Source organism: Melospiza melodia, chromosome 5, assembly GCF_035770615.1.
Source record: "Melospiza melodia melodia isolate bMelMel2 chromosome 5, bMelMel2.pri, whole genome shotgun sequence".
NCBI lineage: Eukaryota > Metazoa > Chordata > Aves > Passeriformes > Passerellidae > Melospiza > Melospiza melodia.
The window spans coordinates 27652517-27677845 of NC_086198.1; the positions used below are offsets into that span (position 1 = coordinate 27652517).

General features: G+C 40.2%; 1 protein-coding gene across 1 annotated transcript in view; it reads left to right on the forward strand.

Annotated features, from left to right (window-relative positions):
• The window catches only part of ARHGAP24 (Rho GTPase activating protein 24), a 183107-nt gene that overhangs the window by 8357 nt on the left and 149421 nt on the right, over positions 1-25329 (forward strand). Inside the window, exon 2 of the mRNA XM_063156692.1 lies at positions 21153-21352. Within this exon, the coding sequence (XP_063012762.1) occupies positions 21173-21352 (180 nt within the window). The 5' untranslated portion in view covers positions 21153-21172. The remainder of the gene's footprint in view (positions 1-21152; positions 21353-25329) is intronic.

Below are 25329 nucleotides of genomic sequence, written 5' to 3' on the forward strand. Positions count from 1 at the left end.
GATTAAGGCTCTGTGCAGCACTGCTGTACAGTGCGTGTGGCTCTGACTCCTTTCCTTGGCAACTGGGGAAGTGCAGAAGGCAACTTGGGCATAGGTGTGACCCTCTGCCAGCACTGGAAATAAAATCCTGAATTCTCTCTGACTGCCTTCAGATGTTAGTATCATGTTTGATGGTGTCACTTCTGGGACACTGCTTTGGAGATGTTCATCTCCCAGCACCCACAGGAAGGCTCTGAAACGTGAGTTTTACCATTTCTTACTTTTGTGGGGACTGCTAGAAAAAGTGGCAGATTGGCCAAAACAACATAGCAGGTGTTTTTAGTCCACATATGACTATGCAGTATTTTGTACATTATTTAGGTATCCAGTAAGTAATGAAAAAATATTGTGCATTACCTGGTGGAAATATCCAGGAAAGGAAATAATTTCTAGTCTGGCATAGGCAGGTCTGTGCTGCTGGGCTGTGCACCAAGCCTACAGCCTTTTTGGAGGGGGAAGGAAAGACTCATAGCTCAGAGTTATTTTGTAGGAAGTTATGCTGCTCAAAATGCATGCCTGGGTCAAGCCTCTGATGTCCCATGAGCTTAGACTTCTGAGGAGAAGTTAGCTCTGGTAACTGAGCCATCATTGTGGCACTATGATGGTCCATGAAGGAGCTGAATACCCTCCTGTGCCATGAAGCTGGGTGTCTTAGGCTGGAGGGATTGTACAGAAATAAGCCAAAACCTTGTTTCTGACACCTGTGATACCACTCAGTTATAAGCACAAGTTAATTCATACGTAATTTTTTAATGCCATAAAATATCCACAACTTTCCATACAACATGACTCTTGGGGGGGGGAAATATGGTAGCTGTGACAACAGTGTATTCAATGAGTGGTTTGGTTTTGAGCTGCCAGAACATTGCTATTCTTTTTGTACTTCCTCCTTGGAGAAAAAGTTTAGATTTTTTCTTCTGAGTGGAGGTTCCTCGTGTTGGACTGTGTGTCACAAGTTTCCCCTGTGTCATGTACCTGAAAAAGAGAGTCAGTAATGTGTGTGCAGTGTCATGTTCTGTGCTGGCTCATATGGCTCATTCTTCTTTCTCTAGCTGAGGATGAGAGGTCCATGGTGAGAGATGGTTTGCAGGTATTTTATGCAAAGCAATCTTGTACTCAGAAAATTCATGTGATGCTTCTCGTGAAATCTGCATCTTTCTCTCTTGGAACACGTTTTACTGTGTTACTGAGCTTTGTCAAGTATTAGGGAATTTCCTAGAAACTTGAAAATCAAATAGCAGATTTGCATGGGGAGATTGCTGACAGTTTCAGACAGTATATCTTGAGTATTGTCCATGGCATGACAGTACAGCAGTCTTGGATGCCTACTTGGAAAATATTTAGTGTGGAGCTGGTAGTAGGAAAGTCTTCTGTAAATGAATGTGCAGTTAGTATCTGTGCTTAAAAACTAGGATGAGAACTTGAGCTCAGATGCAAGCTGTTGGAGGTCCAGAAAAGTAGATTTTAGCTTTTTTGCCATCTGATGTATAGATTGCAGGCAATGAAAGGTTGAAATCTTATCACAAAACCAGAAAGATGATTTATTGGAAATGTCAAGAAATCAATCACAGAGCCTAATAGGCCAGTTAAACAAGCTTTTCAGTTTGGGTATGTTTAAAAGCAGGGAGCCTTGAATGGTTCTTGTTGATAAACTTGGATGCCTAGACAGACTGCTTGGAAACTGATAAGAGCAAATAGTTTGTTCTGAGACTCAATGAAATTGGAACAAGAAGAAAATGTTTTTTTGGCTAGTCTGTCATTTGCAGATTTTTTTTTTTTTTAGGCTAATAAGGTAGGAAAAAGTAAAGTAGTGTGGAAATTAGGACACAATCCTGTAGTTTTTTCCCCCTTTAAGATTTGACAGAGCTCTTTGGAGAATTTTTTTAACCTCTAACTCGTCATATTTTTGGTGATGGTAGTGCTGAAACACCTCTACATATGGTGTTCGATCTCTGCAGAACAAATGGTTGTTTAGCTGAAAGCTTTTGTGAAAATATGTTAGTATTGACCAGTTTGTCATGAAAAGGTTACAGAATTCTAATAATTCCAAGATAAAGATATTTGCCATCCTGGGACAAAAGAGCACAGGGTAAAATTGCTGATGGCTTGGAGTGGTCTGAGTGCCATTTTTTTGCTGGCACTGTTTAATGTACTGTATGACATAGCATATATATGTTAATAAAACTGTCAGTTTAATTGGTTTCAATTACCTTTGGAATAATAAAAAAAAAGCTTTACTATGAAGTAGCATCTCTCATTAAGACCTTTTGAGTTCATTTGTAACATTAGAATGGTTGTCCATTTTTCATAATAAACGTGAATTTGTGAAGCAGTAAATAAGGGATGGAAAAATTTCTCATAGTAGGTGCTCTGGAGATAGGGGAATAATACCAAAGTATTTGAGCTGGGGAATGGACAAGGAGGTTTTAAACATTTACACAGGACAGGATTGAATAACCTGGATAAAGTGTTCTTGTTCAGATAAAAAGCCCATGGACAAGGTGGCAGGGATTTTTGTTGCATGTTTTGTGTATTTGTAGATGCATCAGAGCTATTTCAGCGTAGAAATCCTCAAAAGACAGTCCTAGATCTGTTGTTGCCAGTCCCTGTTAGTTGCATCTAGGCTTACATTTGGCTTTGTGAGTAAATTGCAACTTTTTTGTTTGACTTGGCACCGTTTCATCAGCTAACAAGTGACTTTCAGATGTTTGTGATTGATTCTTGTTGCCATATCATTGTATTTTTAGCATTAAATATTTTCTTATGTGCTGTCTGAAACTGCTTAATTTTCTAGTTGTAATGTTTTTCTACTAATTTATCTTTTGTCACCGATTGGTCTGCCATAGGCACTGCTAGTTTACTTTGAGAAAATCTTGTAAAATTATCTTTATTTGCAGAGAGATAAGTGAACATGGCTGTCTGCAAAATTATATGCAAGAATAGGGTTTTACAAAACTCTGCTGAAAATGAATTGTGGAATCTTGAAAGCATATTACAGGAAAAATAAGACATTTCAAGTTGCCTTCCTCAAAAAGTGTAATTGTTGAACAGTTTTAAAAATTGTTATTTTTGTTTGTCCATACAGATGAAAAATTTAAATGGAATTATGAACTATGTCATTTTCAGAGCTGAAGGTGGGCAGGAATGTCCTTGGTAGTAGAAAATCAGTAATTCCATGTCTTTCCCAGCTTTTGTGGCACTTGATTTCACCTTACTGAAGCTGGCACTTACTGCATTTGCTGCTTCTTAATTGTCATGCTCAATGTCATTTAGTGGTGTGAATGTGTGACTGCACGCTGCTGTTAGACTTCTTAAGGCATTTGTGAAGAGGAAATACTGAATGTGGGCAGTTTGCAAGTGTTCCCTTGAAAGAAAAATTCTCTACAGTCAGCAGACACTGTAATGTAGTGTTATTGATCACAAACAGCAAGCACAACCAAGCAAAATACAGTGTTTTGTCCTGCTGTAGAGCTTAGGAAAACATGGCATAGTTCAGGGTGGTATTTTACAGAAATGCTTCATTGATTTGAGCATGTGGGACGGAGGGATGGAAAGTTAAAGAAAGTGATTACAAATGATCTTAAGTGTTTCAGTGCCTCGAGAATTTTTCTTAAATGCTATGGTGAGCTTGAAACTGCTGCTTTTTTTTGAGCAGTGATGAAAATGGGTCCCCCATTGTTTCAGTTAACCATCCACAGTTTCCTGTTATCAGTTGTGATATGGTGCAAAGTTTTAAAAGCCACATAAATAGGCTTAAGCATTAAAAAAATTATAAAGTACTTTATGAATGGTTCACTCACTTCTCAATTATTATTAAGGTCTTCAGGATAATTTAGACTTTTTTGCAGAGTTGTGCCAATTTTGTGGGGGTTTTTTGCAGCTAAAATGTACGAACTGTGTATCAGGAAAGTTTTAATTGCTCTCAAAGTACAAAAGACTCTTGTAAGTTGGTGTGATAGCTAATTACAATATGCTATAATAGGGGCAGATTTTTATCATTCTTAGCTGATCTGTTTGTGGGTGTGAAGGGCTGGCAAATGAAAAAAGTCTTCTGCAGATGACAGAGGACAAACTTCCAAGAGCCTTTTTGTTTGCAAGTGCCTGAGCGCTGGTTGGAATTGCAGACTCCGTGTATGATGGACCAGAAGAAATATTTCATTACTGTGTGTGTTCAGTTACGTGATGTGCTGGGCACAGGTTTAGCACAGGACAGGGCTCTGAAAATTTCATTAGCAGATTTAGGATATGTTTTCATGTATGGTGAAATTGTGGGCCTTTTCCACTGAGCACCTCCTTGCTCTCTCTGTAGCAGGATGTTTTGCAGTTTTGCCACATTTGTTTTCAGACAGGTTCTTAAAAATTGCCAGAGACCTTAGAGAACACAGTGGTTGCTGTGCAGAAAACTGGGAACAGCTGGGTGTGGGTTTCTATGTGTCTCCAGCAGTTTTTTGGACTTACTGTTGTTGTTCAGCATGTTCACCTGCTGTAGAGCTTGGTGCCAGCAGCTCCATGATCCATGCTATTTCACCAATACATATTGGCACATTTTTCTTTCAAAAAAAGCTGTCACCATTGGACTAAGTATTGGTATTGTTATCTAAAGTGTCACCATTGGACTAAGTATTGATATTGTTATCTAAAGTGTTGCTGACATTGTCTTGGTCTTCTGTTTGCATGAGGGATCTGGTTCATGACCAGATCCGTTTGCTCTGGGCTTTTGATAGCTCAGATTATTTTACCCTAAAGAAAGCTTCCATTTATATTGTGTTCAATATCTGAGACCAAATAAAGAGGCAGAAAAAGTATTGCTGAGAATAAAAAGGCAACACATTAAAGAAGAATCAGGTGAGCAGAGTAAAATAATCTGAGTATTGAGTCCGTAGTGAGTTGAAAAATGTGCTACACAGTTTTATGGTAATTCCACTTGTTTGTGACAATCTGCAGATTGAAAGAGGAAAACTTCCTGCAAATGAAGTCATGCAGTTCATAGAATACAAATTATTTTAATTGTTCACAGGTAAAAATGCTTATCATTACTGCTGTTTTGTCTGTCACAATCCACAAGTTTGTTCATGTGCTTGATCTTTTAGTTTGACCTGTGCAGGGTAGGTGATGTCATAATACGAAATAGTATAAAAATGGGATGATTTCTTTCCATAGAGTGGAATTAAATAGTGAGATGGTTTGTAGAATTATTACTGTCAGCTTTGGGTTTATGGAATTTTTGTCTGGATGATAAAAATGTTTTGAGTGCTATTCAGGGCACCTTTTTATGGTACAAATTTGGATGGAGGTGTAGAGCATGGGCGAGCTGAATTTGCGTTGAATGGTGCACATGAATTTCTGGCTCTGAAGAAATTATTTGATTTGAGAGGAGTAGTCCTCACTTGACCTCTTGGAGGCTTTTGCTGTGCAGCAGAAAGGTGGTGCTTATTTTTGTTCTCTGAACAAGGGGCTGTCTGCTCACTCAGGCTTGTTGTGGGGAGGAAACTTTGGTTTCTGTTGCTGCCAGTGATACTTCTGGTGTATTTCCTGAGCCACTGATGTGTGTGCCTTAGTCAGCTGATGTGTGTCACCCCCCTCTAAAGTTGTTTTTGCTCCTTGCTGTTTGCACCCTTCCAACTTTTGTGGAATGTTTAGTGTTCTTGGCTGTCAGGGTGTCAGTCCAACCAAATGCTCATCTTTGTTCCCCTGAATGCCTGCCAAGCCAGCTTTGTTGTTTCCAGTGGAGAAAAATGGAACTTGGTAAACAAGATGCTGATATATTGATATGGCATATTATTTTTCTTATTGAGTTGGAAAGCAAGTTTGCAAATAGCTTGTTATATATTCCACTGTTAGGAAACTTAGTGCAGAAAAAAGATCTATATTTATGCTGTATTCCTTCCAGAGTATTTTTATCAGAGAGGGTAAACAGTATTTTTCAAATGTGAATCTTGCAAGAAATAGGTCAGAGTTGCAGTGTCTCCTCTTTTTATTCTGTCCTTCAAATGTGATTTTTGCAGTTCTCCTTAGGATCAGATTGTTATAAATCTTAAAGGCAAGCTGTCTGTCCAAGAGCAATCACCTCATTGCCTTGGGATAGGAAAGGAAAATTCATGTTAGTTTTGACAAAATCTGAGTTTTGCAAATTGTTCAGTCACTTCCAAATTACCACTGTCTGAGCCGCCTTTTTTTTTTTTTCTTCAAGGATGCTAGTTCAGCTTGTTATGGTTTTGCTTTGCAGATTTGGACTTGAATGGCCTGCTTGAATGGTAGGTTCTTGTGGAAATCTGGACCATGAGGTGAATTATGCCAGGATGCCCCCAGGTCCCAGACTTGAGATATCTTTTGGGAAACCCCAATTTCCTTGGCAGTCTCTCAGGAAATGTCATGGTGCTGTGAGAGCTACTTATGTCCTTCCTTCCTTACAGGAAAAATAAAGTAAAATTCTCCAGTGAACCATAACAAAGATGATAAAACCAGCTTTGTTCTGGAAGGCTGTGTTGAAATCTTAGAACTGTTTCTGAATTTTTTAAAATTCCATTGTGTGCTGTGCTGCTTATCATGGGATTTTTTTCCAGCAGAAAACTTCTCCCTTCCCCTCTTTTTCCCCTGGTGCTTTTGTTTTTTGGTGTGTATTTCTAAACTACTCCAAATAACTTGGGAATAGATTTTAGGACATCTAGTGCGTATTTGCCAGAGAGAAGAACTGGAAGTCATGTTAAAAATATTTAGCTTTCATGATATCCAGATGTGTCTAGGCCTTCCTTTGTCAATCAGCTGTGGTGACAACATCTGTTTTCTTCTTTTCCTTTCACTTTGTGTTCTTCAGAGTTGAGTAATTCAAGAGTTGAGTACTCAAAGGATAAATTGTGGCTTAGTCCTCCATATAAACTGTGGCACAGGGACGTGGTCAGGCTCCCCTCAGCACTGCTTTGAGGTGATGCTGAGTTCTGGTTCTGCCTGCACAGGGGAGCTGCTGTTAAGTGTGTCACTTTTTCATGCTCTTGGGTTCCTATTGGTGCAAACCCTGCTTGATTTTGAGAGCATGTTGTAAACTAATGTGATAAATAATGTAGTGTGGGTTCACTTTGAGGATAATAGAATATGTCTGAAATGATGAGGTTAAATGAAAAATAGGATTCAGATTCAAGTTTGAGATGAGAAAAGCCTGAGAAAGGTGAGGGGGGTTCTTGACAATTTTCTGAAGCTCAGTAAGAATGCAATAATAATTGCACTTTTAACAGTCTTAAAATGATGCTTCTCATCTTCTCAGGAGCTCTTATGTGTACTTGAGCTTGTACCTGGATTGGGCAGTAATTCACATACAGATACTACTGGGTGATTGCCATGACAAACGAATCTACTTCTTTTTATATATTGTTCTTCAGTTTCTGTTGTGCCATTTTCTGCCATAAATTGTGTACCCATGACTGTGGTAGATATTGTCACTCTTATTACAGGACTAGCCAGTGAAAATGGCAGCAGGGACAGCAGGCAGGGGTTTTTTTTGTTACCAAAATGTGCATTCTTAGCTCATTACCCGTTGTGGAGAAATGAACCACATAGAGTGGACAGGAGGATTTTCTTACGCTGCTCTTTCTGGTGTACAGGTGTGTGAGGAGGTGGGGACAGAAGGTGCAGTGGTTTCAGCTTCCCTGCACTGTTGGAGAGGGGCAGGTGGAGTTTCAGCCCTCCCTCCCTTACATTTCTGTGTGGGGCTGAGCACAGCTGTGCCACTGTTGGCTTGGATCCCCAGCGTGGGTGTTGCTGCAGGAAAAGCTGCGTGGCTGAGCTGCACCAAAGAGCAGGAACCAAAGAACTGCCTAGTAAATTCCTGGGAATGTATTTCCCTTGTGCAAAAATATTCATAAAGGGAATGTTCATTTGCCAGTTTTGAGCAGGAGAAAATAAATTGAGGTGAAATTACAAAAGAACAGTTTGAAGGGGAGACAGGGCGAAAGGAGATGCTTTGAAATCCATCACACGCACTCCTCTTCCACCTGCAGTTCCTTGGATAGAGAAAATGAACCTAGGCCTCATTTCCATTCATACTAGTTTTTCAAAATGGTTTTAGAATGACTGAAAAAAAACCTCCCAAAATGAACCTAACAAAACACTCTATAAAACTATTAAAATATTTTAAAATAGGAAGATATTCAAGCTTTATAGATTGTTCAACAAGTTCTAAATAATAGTGTGAATTACTGCAAGTGTAATTTTTCAGTGATTTGCTTAGTGAGTAGATGTCTTTTTTTTTCTTTTTTTTTTTTTTTTTGTAATTAAAACTGCTTACTGGATCTTTTCCCACTCTGCCAGAAGAAAACATTGATTAATTTCAAGCCTAGGGATAACTCTGGTGCAGTCTCTACAGAGATCTGATAATGGTGATGGAAATTAAGTGGAAGTACTTAATGATGATTTAGCTCTCCATGTCTTGTACTTAGCTTTAAAACTGACTGTATTTTTCAGTGAGTTGTGGTGAAGGTTCCAGATGAATTTAGTCATATCTGTCTTGTCACTGGAGTTGAGAAGGAGGAAGAGTTAGCAAAGCATAGATAAGTTTTCAAGGATTTTGGAAATAAACTTATGCAACTTCTTCATTATCTGTCTGGAATCTGCCTCAGTGTGAACAGGATTATCTGTGTGGCTAAATCAATAATTCTAGCCATATTAATGTGTTTTGGTCATGTGAATTGTCCCAGTGAAGTGTATATCTGTCCGATAAGAAATATTTGACACTCTAAAAGCATCAGAGTGTGTGTGTTCTTGAAGATGCAATGGTAATGGTTGAACTTTCAGGCCAGTCACAAGATTGTTGTGCCACTGAAGGCATAAATAATTGCTCCTATGGAGAAGTTTCAGACATATTCTGTGTAAGGACTAAAGCATCATAGCATGGATAGACAAAATTCTGAGTAATCAGAAAATAGTACAGCAAGGTATCTCATGAAGAATTTACTTCTGCTTCCAAGTGTCAAACCTACTTCCTGCAGAGCTTACAGATAAAACTAGTTCCTGTCAGGCTGTGTACCAAAGGATGAAGCATCAGAAGAAGAATTTGTTCACCATTAAATAACTTCTAATGTGTAGAAATACTTTCAGAACATAAAAACCATGGGAAGCTGGGACTTAACTCTGCTTTTAATGTTTTGAATTTGGTCATGGTGGTGACTATTATGTTAATATTTGAGCACAGACTAAACACTGAGGAAGCTAAACATACATCCTGCCTGCAACACCAATTGAAACAAGAAAGCCACTTACACTGGGTGGAGGGAATTCTTTTCACAGCAATAAGCAGAGGTGACATTAGCAGTTGATGTACAGAAATGTTTTTTGCTATGCTGTAACTACTCAAAAACCAGAATGAGCGAAGTGTATGTACTGGTGGCTGTGAGCGAGGACTGCAAATGCTTGTGCTTTTGATTTCTCTCTTGCTTAAACATCTTGTAGGCTTGTCTGTCTTGGGAGTGTTGGGAAAGTGATGGATTTAGTCCTTTGGTCTTGGGTTTCCTGGGGCTTCCAGTACTGAGAGGTGTACATTCTTTTCCCTTTTGTCTAATTTCCTCCCTTTGAAGTGGAGATCAGGCTTCCATTGAAAGCAGAGGTTGTCCAGATACATGGCATATGAACATCTGACTTTATTTGAGAGTACATGAAAGGCTTTTATTAGTTTTTTTTAACATTTCTGTCTCATAATATCATCTTAAATCACACTCTGAAATGAAATCATAATAGTTGCCGCCTAGATTCCTTGTGTGTTGTAGAAAGCTTAATGCTTTATGTACAGGATCTCTCAAGGCCTAGCTGAGATTTCAGCTCTGCTGTCTTCCATATGCTTGGAAAAAACCCTTCATCTGCATCCAATTTAGCAGAGAGCTGGAATGCTGGAAACATGTTTTGTTCCTGCTGAAATATAACTGCAAGCGCTCTGTGAGGGAAGGCATCACAGTGGAGTTGTTCCTGTGTGTGTGCAGAGCAGAGGTGTCCAGGTTTAGCTGCTTTCCTTCATTTGTAGGTTTGGGTCCATATCCCTTTGGTGTGGGCTGAGCTGGAGGGCTGCGGTGAGCCCATGATTGGGTCAGCTGTGGTTCCACTTAGCTCTTGGTGGGGGCTGAGGAGCTGCTTCCCTGCGTCCATCCTGCTCCCCTGCTCCTGCTGCTGCTGCTCCCCTGCTGCTGCTGCAGGTACTGGTGTGGGGATCTCACGTGTTCTGCGTGAGCTGCTGCTCCTGGAGCTTCCTCCCAGATCTGGCCAAGGACACTTGGTGATGGTTGATACCTCAGTAGCTGATGCTTAGACTCTTCAGCAGGCCTTGGGGCACAAGGTAGGTAGGTGTGCTGCTCTCTTACAGTGCCTGGTCACAAATAGCAACTGGATTAGCAATTTTCTTGTTTGTTTTGCTGAAACGTGTGGCAAATTTCATCATCCTAAGAGGCCAAATGTGTTGGTGCTGTTTTGTGTGTGTTTTGTCCAGATTCCTTTACCAGCCTATTGCTGTGAAGCTGAATGCCTTCCACAAACAATGTCTGACATCTGTTATCTGTGCTGGATTGTTTTTCTCTGTGTCAACTTGAAAATTGTATGTATAAAGTGATTTTTTTTTTTTTATTTATTTGAATCTTCCAGGGCATTTGACTGTTTTGTTAGGAAATGCAAGGTCAAATAAATGTTTTTGATGAGTCTTGCTGTTTACACTTAACAGCTCTGAAGCGGCACTAGCAGTATTGTGTCTTTGAAAAGACAAAGGCCTTAGGAATAATTGAAAACAAAAAAGTGAAGAATTAGAAAAGCTTTGCCAGAGCTAATATAAGAGGAGAAGTCAGGTCACAAGACAATAATCAGGGCATCTGTTCTGCAAACTCCCAAAGCACAAAGTTCTTTGTGTTTTCTAGAAAACCCAACTGTTGCTACAATGTTGTCTATTTGCACTGGGGAATCTGTTTTGTTAAAAGATTAATTATCTTTTTCCATTTGTAAAGGTTGAAATATTGTCTTGAGAACCACTGAGTCTGTTGGAAGAGAATCTGAAGAATCCTATTCCATCTTCATCTATTCTAATTAAACTTGGTTCCTAAATTTGGGTGAATGATGGATCAAGGTGATAAACCATACTACTCCATGTAAAAATCACTTTCTATGTTGATACCTAGGGATTTTACTTTCCAACTTAGAAGAGAAGAGAGTTATTTTTCAAATCATTATCTGATCAAGAGAAGATGAAAAAATAAGGGTGTAGTTAGGGTTGCAGTTAAAGAGAAAGAGGAAGTATGAAGTTACTAGGAGGTTGGATTAATTTAATTGCCTTACATTGGCTTTTCTGCAGTGTCTGTTCTAGAGGTTGGTTGTGAGTATGATTCCTTGGGAAAAATTGTCCATAACTGTTAGTTGTAAAATAATAAAAGTCATAGCTGTAGCTCTCACCCAGCTCTACTGTACTGGTTTTGTAAATGGAATAAACTGTGGTGCTGATTGTTTTAGCAGTCAACTCATGTAATTCATATTTTCCAGAGTGCACCTTATTCTGCAAAAAGAAATCCTCAAACAGTCTGTGCTTTCGCAAAAAGGAGCTGCTTGAGTTTGTGAGACCCTGATTTAAACTTCATTTGTTCTCCTGCACTGATGAAAAATGTTGCTTTTGAAATGCAGGATGGTGTTGGTGCAAGTCACAGATAAGCTGAAGGTTACAAGCAAGACAAAAAAGGTGTCCTTTTCTTCTTTGTGACAATAAAGAACAAAAAAAATCAAGAAAGGAGCAGTTCAGAGCCACAGTGGTATATGGAGAAAGAATGGGGCATTTTTGGGGCTTGGATGGCAAGGCTTCTCTGCTGTTTTGACTACAGTGAAGTGAAATAGTAAGGCCTGTCTGACTGGAGGTGATAACCTTTCCCTTGGGCATGCTGATATTCTCCTCTTTAGATAGTGACTTAGATAAAACACAGACTCTCCTGACTGTAAAGGGAGTTAATAAGAAAAGGTAGATTTTGCTGGTTTGTTCTTGATGCTATTTTGTGCTGCTAATGACCTCTGTCATTCACAGCAGAAGAAATTTATATTCTCAGGATACCTTGCCTCTCTTAAATGAGATAAATGGAATAAATTGAACTCTGTAAACATGAACATGCTCAGCACAGTCTCAAAGTGGCTGCAGATCCAGGACCCGCTATCTTTGCATTATTTTTCTTTTACATCTATTTTTCTGAACTGTTAGTCCTGGTTAATGTCTATTTCTCTATTTGTAGCCTGTCTAAAACCTGGAGAGCGCCCTATGTTGTTTGCTACTAGTTAGTGCTTTTTTTTTTTAAAGAAGCTAAACAATGTTTTCCTGAAGTTTTATGTAGGTAAGTAACATATTCATGCTTGCTGGATTTGAATCCTTTTAGGTGAATAACTTTGCCTGGTTTTCCCTTTTTCATTTTGGGTGCAGCAATGCCAGCAAAAGATGCTTACATGTTTTTAGCTGGCTTTCAGGTCACTGAAGGTAACCTGAAGTGTTCTTGACTCTAGTTCTGCCTCTCCTTCAGCTCACATGGCACAGTAGTGACCAGAAGGAGACACATGAACATAAAATGCTCTTAGGGGAAGGTGTGCTCACCTTTTAGCTGGGGGTTTTGTTGGTGGAGTGTGAAGACTGTGGATGCAACACAGCAGAGTTGGCTTTGCCCTTAAGGGTTCCTTTAGTACAAGCTGGAAAAGTAGATGTTAGCATCCATGCACAGATTGGCCTTTTAAAGGGTAAGGGCCCCATGAATTTATTCTGTTCCCCCATATGAATTCATTTTAGAGTCAAAGGAGAGTGTTGGTGCTGATTTAGGAATTCAGGGATAGTATTCATTTTGCTTATAGCTTCACTGGAAAGGGCAGTACCACACAGTGGTGCTGTTTTTCATTTACTAATACATGATAATTTTTCATTTACTAAAACAAATTAAGTTGCATGGCATACATTGCTGCTTTCTGAAATACATAGGAAGGATTGTGGACTCTATTTTTCTGATGTAAACTTGGTCTTACAAAAGTGAAATGTTAGTTCTTTAAGTATGAATTAATGCTTTTCCTGGGCAGAAGATGGAAATGTCGACTGCAAAGTAATGGTGCTTATTTAGAGTTGGCTTTTTGAGTGGAAAGACACACATCTGCTTTTTAAAAAATCTAACTATATTGTCTCCAACATTCTAGCATGGAAATTTATGTCAGTATGGTTAATGTTTTTAAGTGACAGATGCAATTACCATTTACATAAAACATTTTTGAACAGCATTAAAACTATAGTGATTCCTGTTTAAAAGTAGATCTATTTAAAGTTTAGGTCCTGCTGGGGCTGGCACGCAGAGAGGACACAAATCTTGGCTCTGGTACTAAGTTTAGTAGGAATGGAAGCAGATGCACCTCTGAGGTTGCCAAGTTTGAGCCTTTGGTTCTGACTTGCCCGTGTTTATTTGAGTTGGGACAGTGTCAAAATACTCCCAGAGGCTGGGTGGGTGCTCACTACCTGTGTACAGGATGTGCCTGCCTGCTTAATACCCTGTACTGCTCTGGATGCATGCAGGACAGCTGGGAAATGGGCATGGTAATTGTGGATGCAGTGCAGGCACTGGCTGTAACTCTGTCAGTTCTCTGGTACACTGGGGCAGGATGCTCCCACATGCACGTCTGTGATGCCATGATCCTTCTGGGGAGCACATGGAAGTGGGAAAGATTTGCTTCAGAGGAATCTCTCAGCATATCACCAAGTGCTGCTTGTTCAAGAGTTACTTGAACTTCTTTCTGCTGACTGGGATAAACATTACATTGTGCATAACAAAGCAGAGGAAGTAATTTTGCATGAAATGTTCATAGCAAGTATGTTCAAAATAAGTCCATGGGTTTCTCTTTGTCAAATGTGAACTAATGCAAGACTTTAAAGGTCATTGTGGGCTGAGTTGAGGTGGGTTGAGCCTTCCTTTTTTTCCCCTGAGGCTTCTGTGGATACACCCAGAGATAAGGTTCCTCCTGCTCTGAGCATCTGAGTATCCAGAGAGATGTTGCCAGCCAGTACTTGGCTGTGTTAATCTCTTTGCCAAAGTTGGGACTACATTTGCTCTGACCAAAGAGGAGTTTGAAGTGTGGTGCAGGCAGCAAATACTTGTCTTTATTCCTCCCACTCTCCAGCAGCTCCAACTCTTCTTGCAGAACCTGTGAGCTCCTTTGATTTGCAAGCACTGCAGCAGATCTGGGAAGAGGCTTTTGCTGCCATAGACAAACTGGAATGCATTTTTGCTGCTTGGCAGCACATTTAGTGAATTTCACTTGTAGCATCTTAATTCTCTTGATCAATTTTATAAGGAATGTGCAAGGTCTGAACTGCTGTGAATTGGACAACATGGAAAGTCCTGTTGTGTTGGATTTCCTAAAAAAGCATTCAGCCTTGTTTCATTCTCAGTGATTCACTGTCAGAGGATGCTGACATCTGTACTCAGATGTGTTTTGCCACCAGTCTTTGAGAACAAAGAGTGGTGCTAGAGATTATTTTTATACTTTGAGAGATCATCTGTTGAGATCATGCTTGGGCACAACTCTTAATCAATTCTTTTGTAAGTGAAGCTAGTATCTGCTGAAGTATTCGCCCCTCACATGTGGGAATTAAGTTACTTTTAAGCTGTCCTTACTACTACTTTCTCCATGTAAAGTATGAAGCTGTAAACAGGGTTTATGTATTTCCACTGTCAGATATTCAGAGGCAGTGTTACCCTTTGGTTGGAAGAGACATCTGGGACTTGAAATGTCTTTCAGCTGTTCCAGATGCTGCTTTTGACTTGCTCCCTGACCTTTTCACTGCTCAGTATTTCAGCTCCTGAGACTTGTCAGCTGTTCTGCATTTTTTTGTCTGTCTTGCATCACTTGACCCTTTCAGCTATCAGCTATTATTGCCTTGTCTGTAGTTTTTCAAGCTTCTCCAGATAGTTACAGCTGATCTTCTGCTGTGTGCAGTTTACCTCTAGCATTGCCAGTTGTGCAGAATAAGACACTTGAAACGGGAGTCTGGGTAGAAACCTGACAGGTTAAGGACCACTCCATTCTAATGATAGAATAGTTTTGTGTTGGGAGGGACCTTTTAAAGGTCACCCAGTCCAACTCCTCTGCAATGAACAGGGACACCTTCACTTTTCCAATCACTTTGGTAACAGCAACCTTGTCTTGCAACTGTGTGCTGCCATGTGAGGAAAAAGCTGAGGGGTAGATACATAATGTATAGCATGCAAAAACACATAACAGAGATGCTGTTATCCTTGGAAGTTGTTGCTGAAGTTCTTCAAAACCCTTTCCTGTGCTGTGACATTTTGCAGCCGCTCCAAAATCAGGTATGGTGTATATGTACCTGAGACACAATACCCAGACAGATTTATGCAAATATCTGCCAGTTACACAAGTCTTCTACAGGTGGAATCCATCTTCTCCCAAAAAAGTTAGTGGGGTTAGGAAGTGATGGTGAGGTGTCCTTTCTAGGTGTCAGGAGAGAATCTGTGATCAACAAAGTGCTCTCAGCTTTGCAGTTGTGTTATGGCTCCTGCTGCCACAGCAGTGGTGGGAGGACAAGAAAGGAGAAAGCTGCTGTGTGGCCTTTCACAGAATAGGGCTGAATGGCAAGGGCAGCAAAAGTTAAAGCTGTGAAAATTAATCCAAATGCTGATCTGACACTGTGATGTGATGCTGCAGTGACAGAAAGGCTGCAATTGCTTTGCTTTTACAAAACTATGCACATGTTTACTAGCACTAGTCATTATCACCAAAAATAAATATACACATGCAGAAGTGATGTTTTCAAAAGTGCCTGACCAAATGTGTTAACTAATTTCTGTTGTAATTCACAAGAAGTTGAATGTCTTCTTATATTCTTTATAAATCCTCGAGTCTTGTTTGATTTGGGCTGTTTATAGCTGTGTTTGAATTCCTGTAAGAAAACAGTAGGCTTATAAAGGTTTGGCTGGTCTAAGAATGTGTTAGAAAATTCTGACATGAAAATGCAAATGAGGTACTAAAGAGTTGTATTTGGCCAAGGCCTCCATGTTCTGGCAAAATTATTGGGTCTTGGTTTTTGAACTGATCCCAAAATGCATTGAAAAAGTAATGGATGTCTTCCCTTCAGCTGCATGAGGCAGTGAATATCACCTGCTGCAGTCTGACTGCTGATAACACCTCTCACAGTTTTTTATTGCCTAAGGAATAATTGTTTAGGCCTTGGAATTAAAATTCTTTCAAGCAAAGTATATTCAGGTTGTCCCTATTAGGACAGAAGTGAGAGTGAGGAATGCAGAGCAGCCAGGTGATTGTGCCTAGGATCATTACTGCCAGTGCTGCAAGAGGTTTGTTAGATGTCTCAGAAAAGTTTTTGGATAAATGTATAATGTCTGTTCTGAAAGTTTGTGGCAGAAAGCTACTGGCACGTGCACTGCTGCAGGTTTTGGAAGCAAGCAAGAGAGGAATGCTGTAAAATCTCTCCTTGCAGTGGCAGAAACTGAGACATGCTCCATGCAATGTAAGAATGCTAAGCACAAACAGAAAATTAGCTTAGAAAGTTAAGTATGTTTTTACCTCTGACATGCTTTTCCTTCCATGTGCAGTATCCCATTGGCACAACAGATGAGTAGCAGCTGATTTGCAGTGTCCTGATGGTGGGAAATAGGCCAGTCTTCTGCTTCCTGCAGCAGTTGCTTACAAGCTCATGCCTCTGTGGCAGCAGAGAGTCAGGTGTCTTGGGATGTCTTACAAGCAAGATCAATGCCTGTAAGTGTGTTCACAGTGCTTGACAGTGTTTTCACATACTAAATGATTTGAAGAATCAGTGAGACTACTACTCACTACTCAGTGAGACTAAATCAAAAATAAATTGGAAGGGAACTCACTGGTCAAAGGCAGCAACTCTGAACCTGAGAGATACCAGTGAACTCAAGCACACTCTGGATAGCTTGTTGTAAGTAAGCTGAGGGTACCCAGAACTGGATATCACTTGGAAAGAGATGTAAGTGTTGAAGAATTATTCTAATTTTACATAGCACCATTTACAGAGACTTTTATGAATTTTATGCGTGTATGTGTATTTGGCAGATAAGTTCATCAATAACCAAGCCTATTGTTACTGCAAAATTGCTGCCTCTTCCTGCCTATCTGTCCATGTGTCTGGTGTGGAGAAGTCGTGTCTCTGGAGTGTTGTGTGTGCCTGCTCCTTTTTGCTCTTTTTGTGAGCGTAAGGGAATTAGATGAGATGGGCTGAAAGATGATGGATCTGGGGCAGGCACTCTGGCAGCTTCCCACTTTTATCCATTTTGTGGTAGGCTGACATTGGGCTGCAAAGAACAGCATTTGAGCAGTGGCAAAGATGAAGAGTTACTGGAAGTGAACTCTGCTGATGTTTTACATGCTTGAAATGTGCTATCTTGGCCATGAGAAATTTCAGTGAGAAGAAAAACATTGACTGCAAACCACCAGGGTTTCTTGCCAAACAGATCATCTTCATGCAGTCCTGTGGCTATTCTTGTAACTGGATTTGGTGTGCTTTAATGAGTTTCTCTGACTATTTCCTGGCAAAATGCTGGGATCTGAGGGAGATGGCCAATTTAATAATTCAAGTATTGAGTGAGTGGTAGCTGAGGAGAAACACTTCCCTGCTTTCTGTGCCTGCCTCCAGGACAGGCATTCCACACTGGCAAGGAGAACATAAGTGCAGTTGGTTGCCTTCTAGACAGACCAGTGAGAGGGGTAAGTGGCTTTATGGGAGCAGAAGAAGGTTGGATTGAGGCCAGCAGTGGTGGATGGTGATGGTCTCTGTGGGCCAGCAGATGTTGATGCAGAGCCAAAGTGTCAGGGAACATTTCTCATTTTGTTTGCTTTGCACTCCCAATGTCCAGACAAGCCCGGGAGAGTGAGCCCACAGGCAGCCCCAAATGAATATATTCTATAGAATTTATTCAGTTCTGGTCATTACCTGAACTGGAGGATGGCCAAGTCAGTAGAGTTGACTCTGGCAGCAAGTACAAGTTGTGTTTCCTGTTGAGAAGATGAGTTTGAGGAATGTTCTCATTTAGTGCTGAAAATGCATGGCTTTCTGCCTCCTCTTATGAGACTGAGAGGACTGGGAGTATGTTGATGTAATTCCACACTTTGTCATGTGTTGTTTACATACTGTTTGCACCTCACTGTTCTCTGCATCAGTGCCAGCACCCTGATATTTCTGCAATTTATTTTTATGATCTTAGTGTTGAAACAGCTGTAAAAACAAGTAGTGAAAGTGAGCCAGCTGCTGGAATTTTTGATTCCAAGTCTGGTTTGTAGTAGGCAGGCATTGAAAGGGAAGGATATATGAAAAACAACAAATAAACTTAATCTCAGGACTAAATGCAAACAAGTTAAGTGGCTGAGTTTTTTAGTGCTGAAGAGAGTTAAATCACTAATGAATGAAATAATACAGCTCTTTTTTTTTTGTACAGAGCATCTCTAAGTGCATACTACTGCTTTAAAGGAGATCTTACACTGTCCTGTGAGGACTTGGAGCAGTAGACCTGTTGTCTCTCCTACACCTCATTCAATATTGCAGAAATAGATAGAAATTTTACCAGACAAAGAGATGGGGATGTATTAACATCTTCCTTAGTTAGATAAAAATTCATATCCTTACTGTGTACACTGATACCAGTGCCATTGGCATGGGACTTCATGAAAGAAAATAAATTATCTTTCATCCAAACAGCTAATTGGTTTTGACTTTGGTATTTAGATTCTTGTTTGTGGTCCAAGTGTAATAGGGACCTAATGTCTTTAGCACTGCAGTGATACACACAGATGCTGTATGTAAACTCCTTTGTCCCTGCCTTGAGGCTTGCCCAGGCAGCAGAGATGAACTGATCAGCTTAGCAGTTGTGCACCAAGGAGCACAGGGTAGCCCATGGGTAGTGATTTTGTTCCTTTTTTCAGTTGCAGTAATTCACTTGCTGTTTACAATGCTTCCCATAAAATATTTGCTAATACTCACTTTCTAAAGGTGTGAGTTGGAGGGCTGCTTCTTGGCATCTGCTTTGGTCCAGCCAAAACCCAGCAGCATCCAAGAGATTCCTGCTTGTATTCACAAAATGCCAATTATGAGTTGGGTGCATTTCCTTTTGGAGAGAGGGCAGTGTGGTCTGAGGACTTGTCAGCTGGGTCGGTTTTGTTCTCGCAACTGTAACCACAGACGCACACAGAGAAATCTTTATCTGCTCTGCAGAGAGCCGGACACATTTGAATGTTTTGTCGTGCCACTTGGCTCAAGTAAATCTCACAGTACAAGTGTTCTGGGTGGCTCTAGGTGAACCCTAAAGAGACAGGAGAAGGATTTCCTTTCTCTGAGAAGAATTCCGAGTGATTTAAGTTTTGATCCTGCAATTTGTACCTTGCTGAAACCTCTGTGCTTGTGTTGAGCCCTGTTAACCTCAGTGGCACAGGGCAGTGAGGAGCTGTAATCATGGCAAGCAGATTCCAAGATCCAGCTCAGAGCAGGGACATGAAAACAGACTGTGAGGGGGTATTATTAGAGAAAAAGCTGTAAACACACAACAGAGGTGGCAGCTGAAGTTGTTGCAAAGGGGATGTGTGAGCAGTAGGAAGAAGGAGCCAAAGGTAAAAAGAGCTGAAAACCACTTCTGATTGGAATCTATTGATTCCTTCTGTTACTGTGATTCATTTTATGGTGATGTAACACTGTGTATTAATTGTCAGAGGGATGACCTCATCTGTCAAATGAGTGCGTTGTCTGTGTTTCCAGTCTGCCTTGGATAGAAACTGAGTACATCCCTTTGCAGTGGCAGTGCTGATGCCCAGTCACGATGTTCAGTGAAGGTCTTGTTGCTGTGTAGGGACCCAGAGCAGGAGTGCCAGGCTTGGACTCACTAACCCGCTTTCCTAAAGTGACAACATGAAGCTTCAGTCTAGGTATTCTTAGAGATGTCTTGCTGCCTGCAATGTTAAGAATATTTAATTCTTTTCCCAACCTGATGTTTGGAAACAAAAAGCTACCAAGAAAGCCAACTTTTCTGGGCTCAAACAGCTGTGCAAGCTCCTGATGAGGCAAGAGATGGCCAGTGGCAGTCTGGAAAGAAGAGAAACATGTTGTTCTCCAAACACTTAGTGAAATTTCATGATTGATGTTGCACACTGCTGTGTTTGTGGTCATAGTCACATTTTATTCTATTTAGGTGTAAACTCTTTGGCACACGTGGGTTTCGGTTTGATTTATATTTTAACTGGAAATATCAGAACTTGCAATTCAAAATCATTTGCTTGTGCTCTAGATTTAATAGGAGAGCCGGAAAAGCTTTTTGACTGTGAAGGTTAAGCACATTACTACATGATTATATGTACAAAATCCATCAGGAAGAGTCATGACTGTCCAGAAATGGTTAAAAGGTATAGTTTTAACAAGGCCAAAATGCCACATGAAACTTTGTCAAGTTCAGTTCCACAGTTCAGCTGTAGTTTTGACAGTTCTTGTGCCTTAAGATGGGCCAAAATTCTTCATGATTTGCCAAATGTCTATTACAAGTGTCTGGGCACACACTCACTTCAGTCAGGGTTTGCCTGTATGAGGTGATGTGCAACTGTTCTTGCATTTACTGTTCCCATTCCTTTAAATGGACTTCAGTAAAAGGAGCAACAACAATAATAACAAAAAAACTCCCTCTTGTCTGGTGGGTTAAAACTAAGCTTTGGTGAAGCAGAGGCTTTTTTTAAACATTCCCTGAAAGCCCCAAGCCTGCCAAGGAATTTTAAATGGGGACTTCCAGTAGTCAGCTGCTTTCCTTAGTCAGAGGAAGTACTGTAAGTTCATTTCTTGTTACTGCCTGTAACCCAGCAGAATTCACCTCAAGAAACAGCTGATGTCTTCTTCAGTGCTGGTCAAAATACCTTGCACAGCAGTTGAACATACTTTTGCCCACTTTTTAGCAGTTCATTATTATTTTATAGATGAGTAGTAGTAGTAGAGAACAAGCAGGCAGATGGCAAATCTAACGCACTTCTGTAGCCGAGGCCTGTTTCTTCTCCAGCTGTGTTGAAAGGAGCTAGTTACTGCCTGCATAATAATCTAATAATTTCACCTTTTCCTCTTGTTTTCCCAACAGGAGAGTTGCCCATTGCCAGCATGGAAGAACACAATGGCTCTTCAGAGGCTCCAGCCCTGAGCCCAGGGCAGCATGTTGCCATCAAGTGCGGGTGGCTGCGGAAGCAGGGCGGCTTCGTCAAGACCTGGCACACGCGCTGGTTCGTCCTCAGGGGGGACCAGCTCTACTATTTCAAAGATGAAGATGAAACCAAGCCCTTGGTAAGTGAAGGGAACAGATAGGATGGGAGGTCAGGTAGAAAAGTAGGTTAACACAAGCAGAATTGTCTGGAATGTAAAGCACCCAAGTTCTCCATCTCTGTCAGTGACTCAGTGTTGGACCTGGGATTTTGATTACACTGAGTCAGGCCCTGGCAGTTAATGTGGTTTCCCCATCAGACTCATTTCTAAAACTTCCTTTCCCAGGTCAGGTTTTCTCATTTCTGCATTTTAGAAGGAGAGGAGTATACAGGAAGTTCAAGTAGCAAAAATCATCAGTCAGATGGATTTGACTGAGGCAGATGAATAAGCTGTATTTGAAAAAATACTGCTCTTTTTTTTAAAGTTGTTTTTTCTGCTTACTATGCAGAGTATCCCTGCTTTGTGTCTTCCCACATAAGACCCTAGCCTGAATACATTGCCATCTGTAATATGGAACAGACTGGTGTGTGCCTGGCTGGTTCTGTTGTGGTGATTTACTGCTCCTTACTCCCCATCTCTTTTCCTGTTTATTTAGCTTTTTCATCAGCATGCTTCAGGGCTGCCTAGCCCCAGAGTGCCAGAGGAGTAGAGTTAAATAGTGCTGCCTCTTGAGTCAGCCTCTTTGATAGTAAGGATCTCCTGCTAGCACCTACAGGGGTATGATAGTCTCATGTATTAATGGTTTTCCAGATGTTTGTGACTTTCAAAAAAAGCTTTAACATCTGTGAGTTACTTCTGTGCAGGTGCTAAAATATGATCATCACGCCCATATTTTTTTTATGGCTACTAAATTTCTGATGGTATACCTTTTGTATGGAGTTTCTCAGAGATGTAAAAGCCATCTAATCCAGCTTCCTGTATGGAGCAGACATGACACTTGGCCAAGCTTTACAGCTTGGATTATGGTGCATATGCTAAGAAAAATATTCAGTCTTGAGGAAATGGTTTCCAAAGTGTGAGATAATTTCTAAATACCCATTTCATATCTTGAGAGCTGTTTTCTCATAAAATTATCTCAGATAGTATAGGTTAATCAAGTAAAACACTGTATATTTACACAAATTTTATGATAGGACAACTACATTGAATATGAAATAGTTAATAATTGCTGGGAAATACAGCATATCTTCCACTATATATATTTTTAATCAAGAATGTAAAAAGCAGCCATCAAATTAAAATGTCTGCGGTCCACATCCTGAGTTTCCAGAATATAACTCTGCTTCCTGGTACTTGATATGTGCTAGGATGTTTGCATGCAAAGATGTAATGACTTTTTAAGAGGTGGCATAATGCTGTGTTTCATGGAACCTTCTACAGCCCAGAGCCCAAATTATCTTCTTGTCCATCTGCTACTGACCTGTGGGATGGCTTCAGAAATATCCTGTTGGCTTTGCTGCTTCCCTTTTGTCAAATGGAGGTGGTGATTCTGATCTGATACTTGTGATAGGTTAGGTAGCAGCTTGTGAAATAACTAAAAGCTTATTTGAATTTTCCACTTTAGTCTCAAGGCAGTTCATAAAGAAATACGAAGTAGGGTGGGAAAAGTGCTGAGAGAAGTGTAACTTAAAGTATGCTGATGGGTTTGGAAAATTAATGTGCCTGTCCAAGTTGGGATCAGTCAATAGCTCACCTTGATGTAGCTTTTGAAATGTTTCCCGAACAAACTGCACAAGTGTCAGTGCCTGAAATATGTCCCAGGTTCAATGCCATACACAGAACTATTTTTTTCCCATTACACTGAAGGGTTTGCTGCATTAACTGTGACAAGAAAATCACTATGACCTTCTGGGAGCCCTGTTGTTCTTGCTGTGGAGAGCTAAAGCAAAGAACTCCACTGATAACATGAATTTTCAGTGCATAGGGATATTAGGAAATGGCAAGCATATTTTGTTCTATTGGATCTGTATTTAGGATAAATACCTCTTTGTTTACTACTGGATTGTACAGTCTGTACAATTTACAGATGTACAGTAATTCTTTTAGACAATAATATAATGGAGGAAAGTTAATGAGGTTTTGTTTCAAATCAGATTGTAGGTTTTTGTTTTGCTTGCTGGTTGGTTGTGTTTGGAGGGAGGCAGAGAGCAGTGATTACTTGTACTGAGGAATATTCTAATTGCATGTATATATAATAAATATAATTGTATATATATATATCTATGTGTATATTTATAGAACGTGGAAGAATTATAGTAGGAGAGGACAAGACAAGCCAGAGAGCTTATATTCATATCTTGTATTCATGTTAATGTGAATTAGAGAAAAGCAGAATCCAGTTTCTGGTGTAAAATTCAGCAGGTGTCCTGAGCACCATTCTGCTTAACATTTGGTCTTGGCTTCTGTTCAGTCTGTAACAGATATTGTACCATGATGTTTTGTGTTTTTGAAAGTGAGGGAGATATGAACAGAGCCAAACTTTAGAAAAATATTATGATCTGTCAGACTTTATTCTCCAGGTGACTGTGTATAATGGAAGTAAAGAGGAGGAGGAACATTTTGTGTCTAAACCATCAGTAAATGCTTTGGATTTCCTGAAGCAGGCTCGTTTCCTGCTAGTAACAGAGATGGGTACCACATATGCTTTAGTCAGTGTGTGTACATCTCCTTTGCATCAAGGCTATTAAATTTAAAAGTCATTAGCTATCAGTGTGAGAGTGGGGAATTGCCTCTGCCAGCCTGTGCCTACAGGCACACAGAGCTAGTGAAGAACAACAGAAGAAAAAGCAGTGCACAGCTGTTACAGTCAAGGTCAGTGAATTGTCATTGATTCTTTATTATCATCAAACACATGGATCTTTCCCCTTTAATGTTTTATCAATAAATTAGCATCTGTCATTTGCTCTGGTATCCCTGAAATATCTCTGAGGATCTGGCAAAGCATTTCTGTTTGCTGAAATTGTGTGTCTGGATAGCAATAACGTAGTTAATTCCACAGGAGAAAAAAATCTTAACAAATAAGTGAGCAAGCCATGTGAAGGAATAAAATCTGATTTCTGATAAATCTGTGTTATCCCTACTGCTTGGAAGAGATACTGGATTTTGCTTTCTTAATTCTTTTTACTATTTTGTGCTTTAGAAAGCTAGTGTTATGCTAGATCTGAAGGTCAGTTCTTCAAGCTTGAAATGTGGGCAGCTGAAAGAAGTCAGAATTCAGCGTTCTCTTTTCCACAGTACAGATGTTGTTTAAATGCAGCCCATGAAAATTCATTTCTTCCTTTCTTCTCTCCTATGGTTAACCTCTCCAGCTGTGTCAGGGTTGACATGGTCTTGACTGCAGCCAGGAGGAGGAAGTCAGTGCTGGCCAATGAGAAATTCTGCTTTTTCTGTGGTTCTGTGAGCAGGAGAAGGGAGATTTGGAGCGTTGTCTCCTTTCTGCAGTTTTGCTGTCTCACTCTCCCAGTGTTACTGAGGAAGTGGGAGCAAGGCTTGGTACCTTGTACTGATGGAACATCATTGGTATTAGGTTGTAAATGAACAAGAATGGACAAGCTCATCCAGTCTAAAAAGAATTTGAGTTTCTTGAATGTTGTTGAGACTTAGCTTGGTTTATAGACTTGAGTTTGAGGTGTGTATAGCAGAGATATATTGAAAAGCTGTGAGTTAGCCTTCAGGAAACAATTTTGCTGTATGTCTGAAAGCTGACAAGGATCTAGTGTTTCAGTTTTTATCCTAGTTTGTAAGCTCATGTTCCAGTTTGAAGAGTTTGCCATGCAGTTTTCTCCTCAAGATCTTTATAAGCACTTAACTGTTCAGCTTAAGTAATGCTGGAAGGTATTCAGTGGCTCGCAGTGTCTTAGGCCCTGGGATGGGACAGGGGATTGAAGTGGAAAAGTGGCAGTCATAAATGTGACATTTGAATTGGTTGTTGACTGAAAGTGAGTTAGTGGCAACTGCAGTCTTAAGTACAGGTCACTGTTTTGTCTGTAAGAGAAAGATGTTCTCTAATGTACAAAAATAATATATTTTGAAGTATTACTTTCTGGAAAAATCATAGA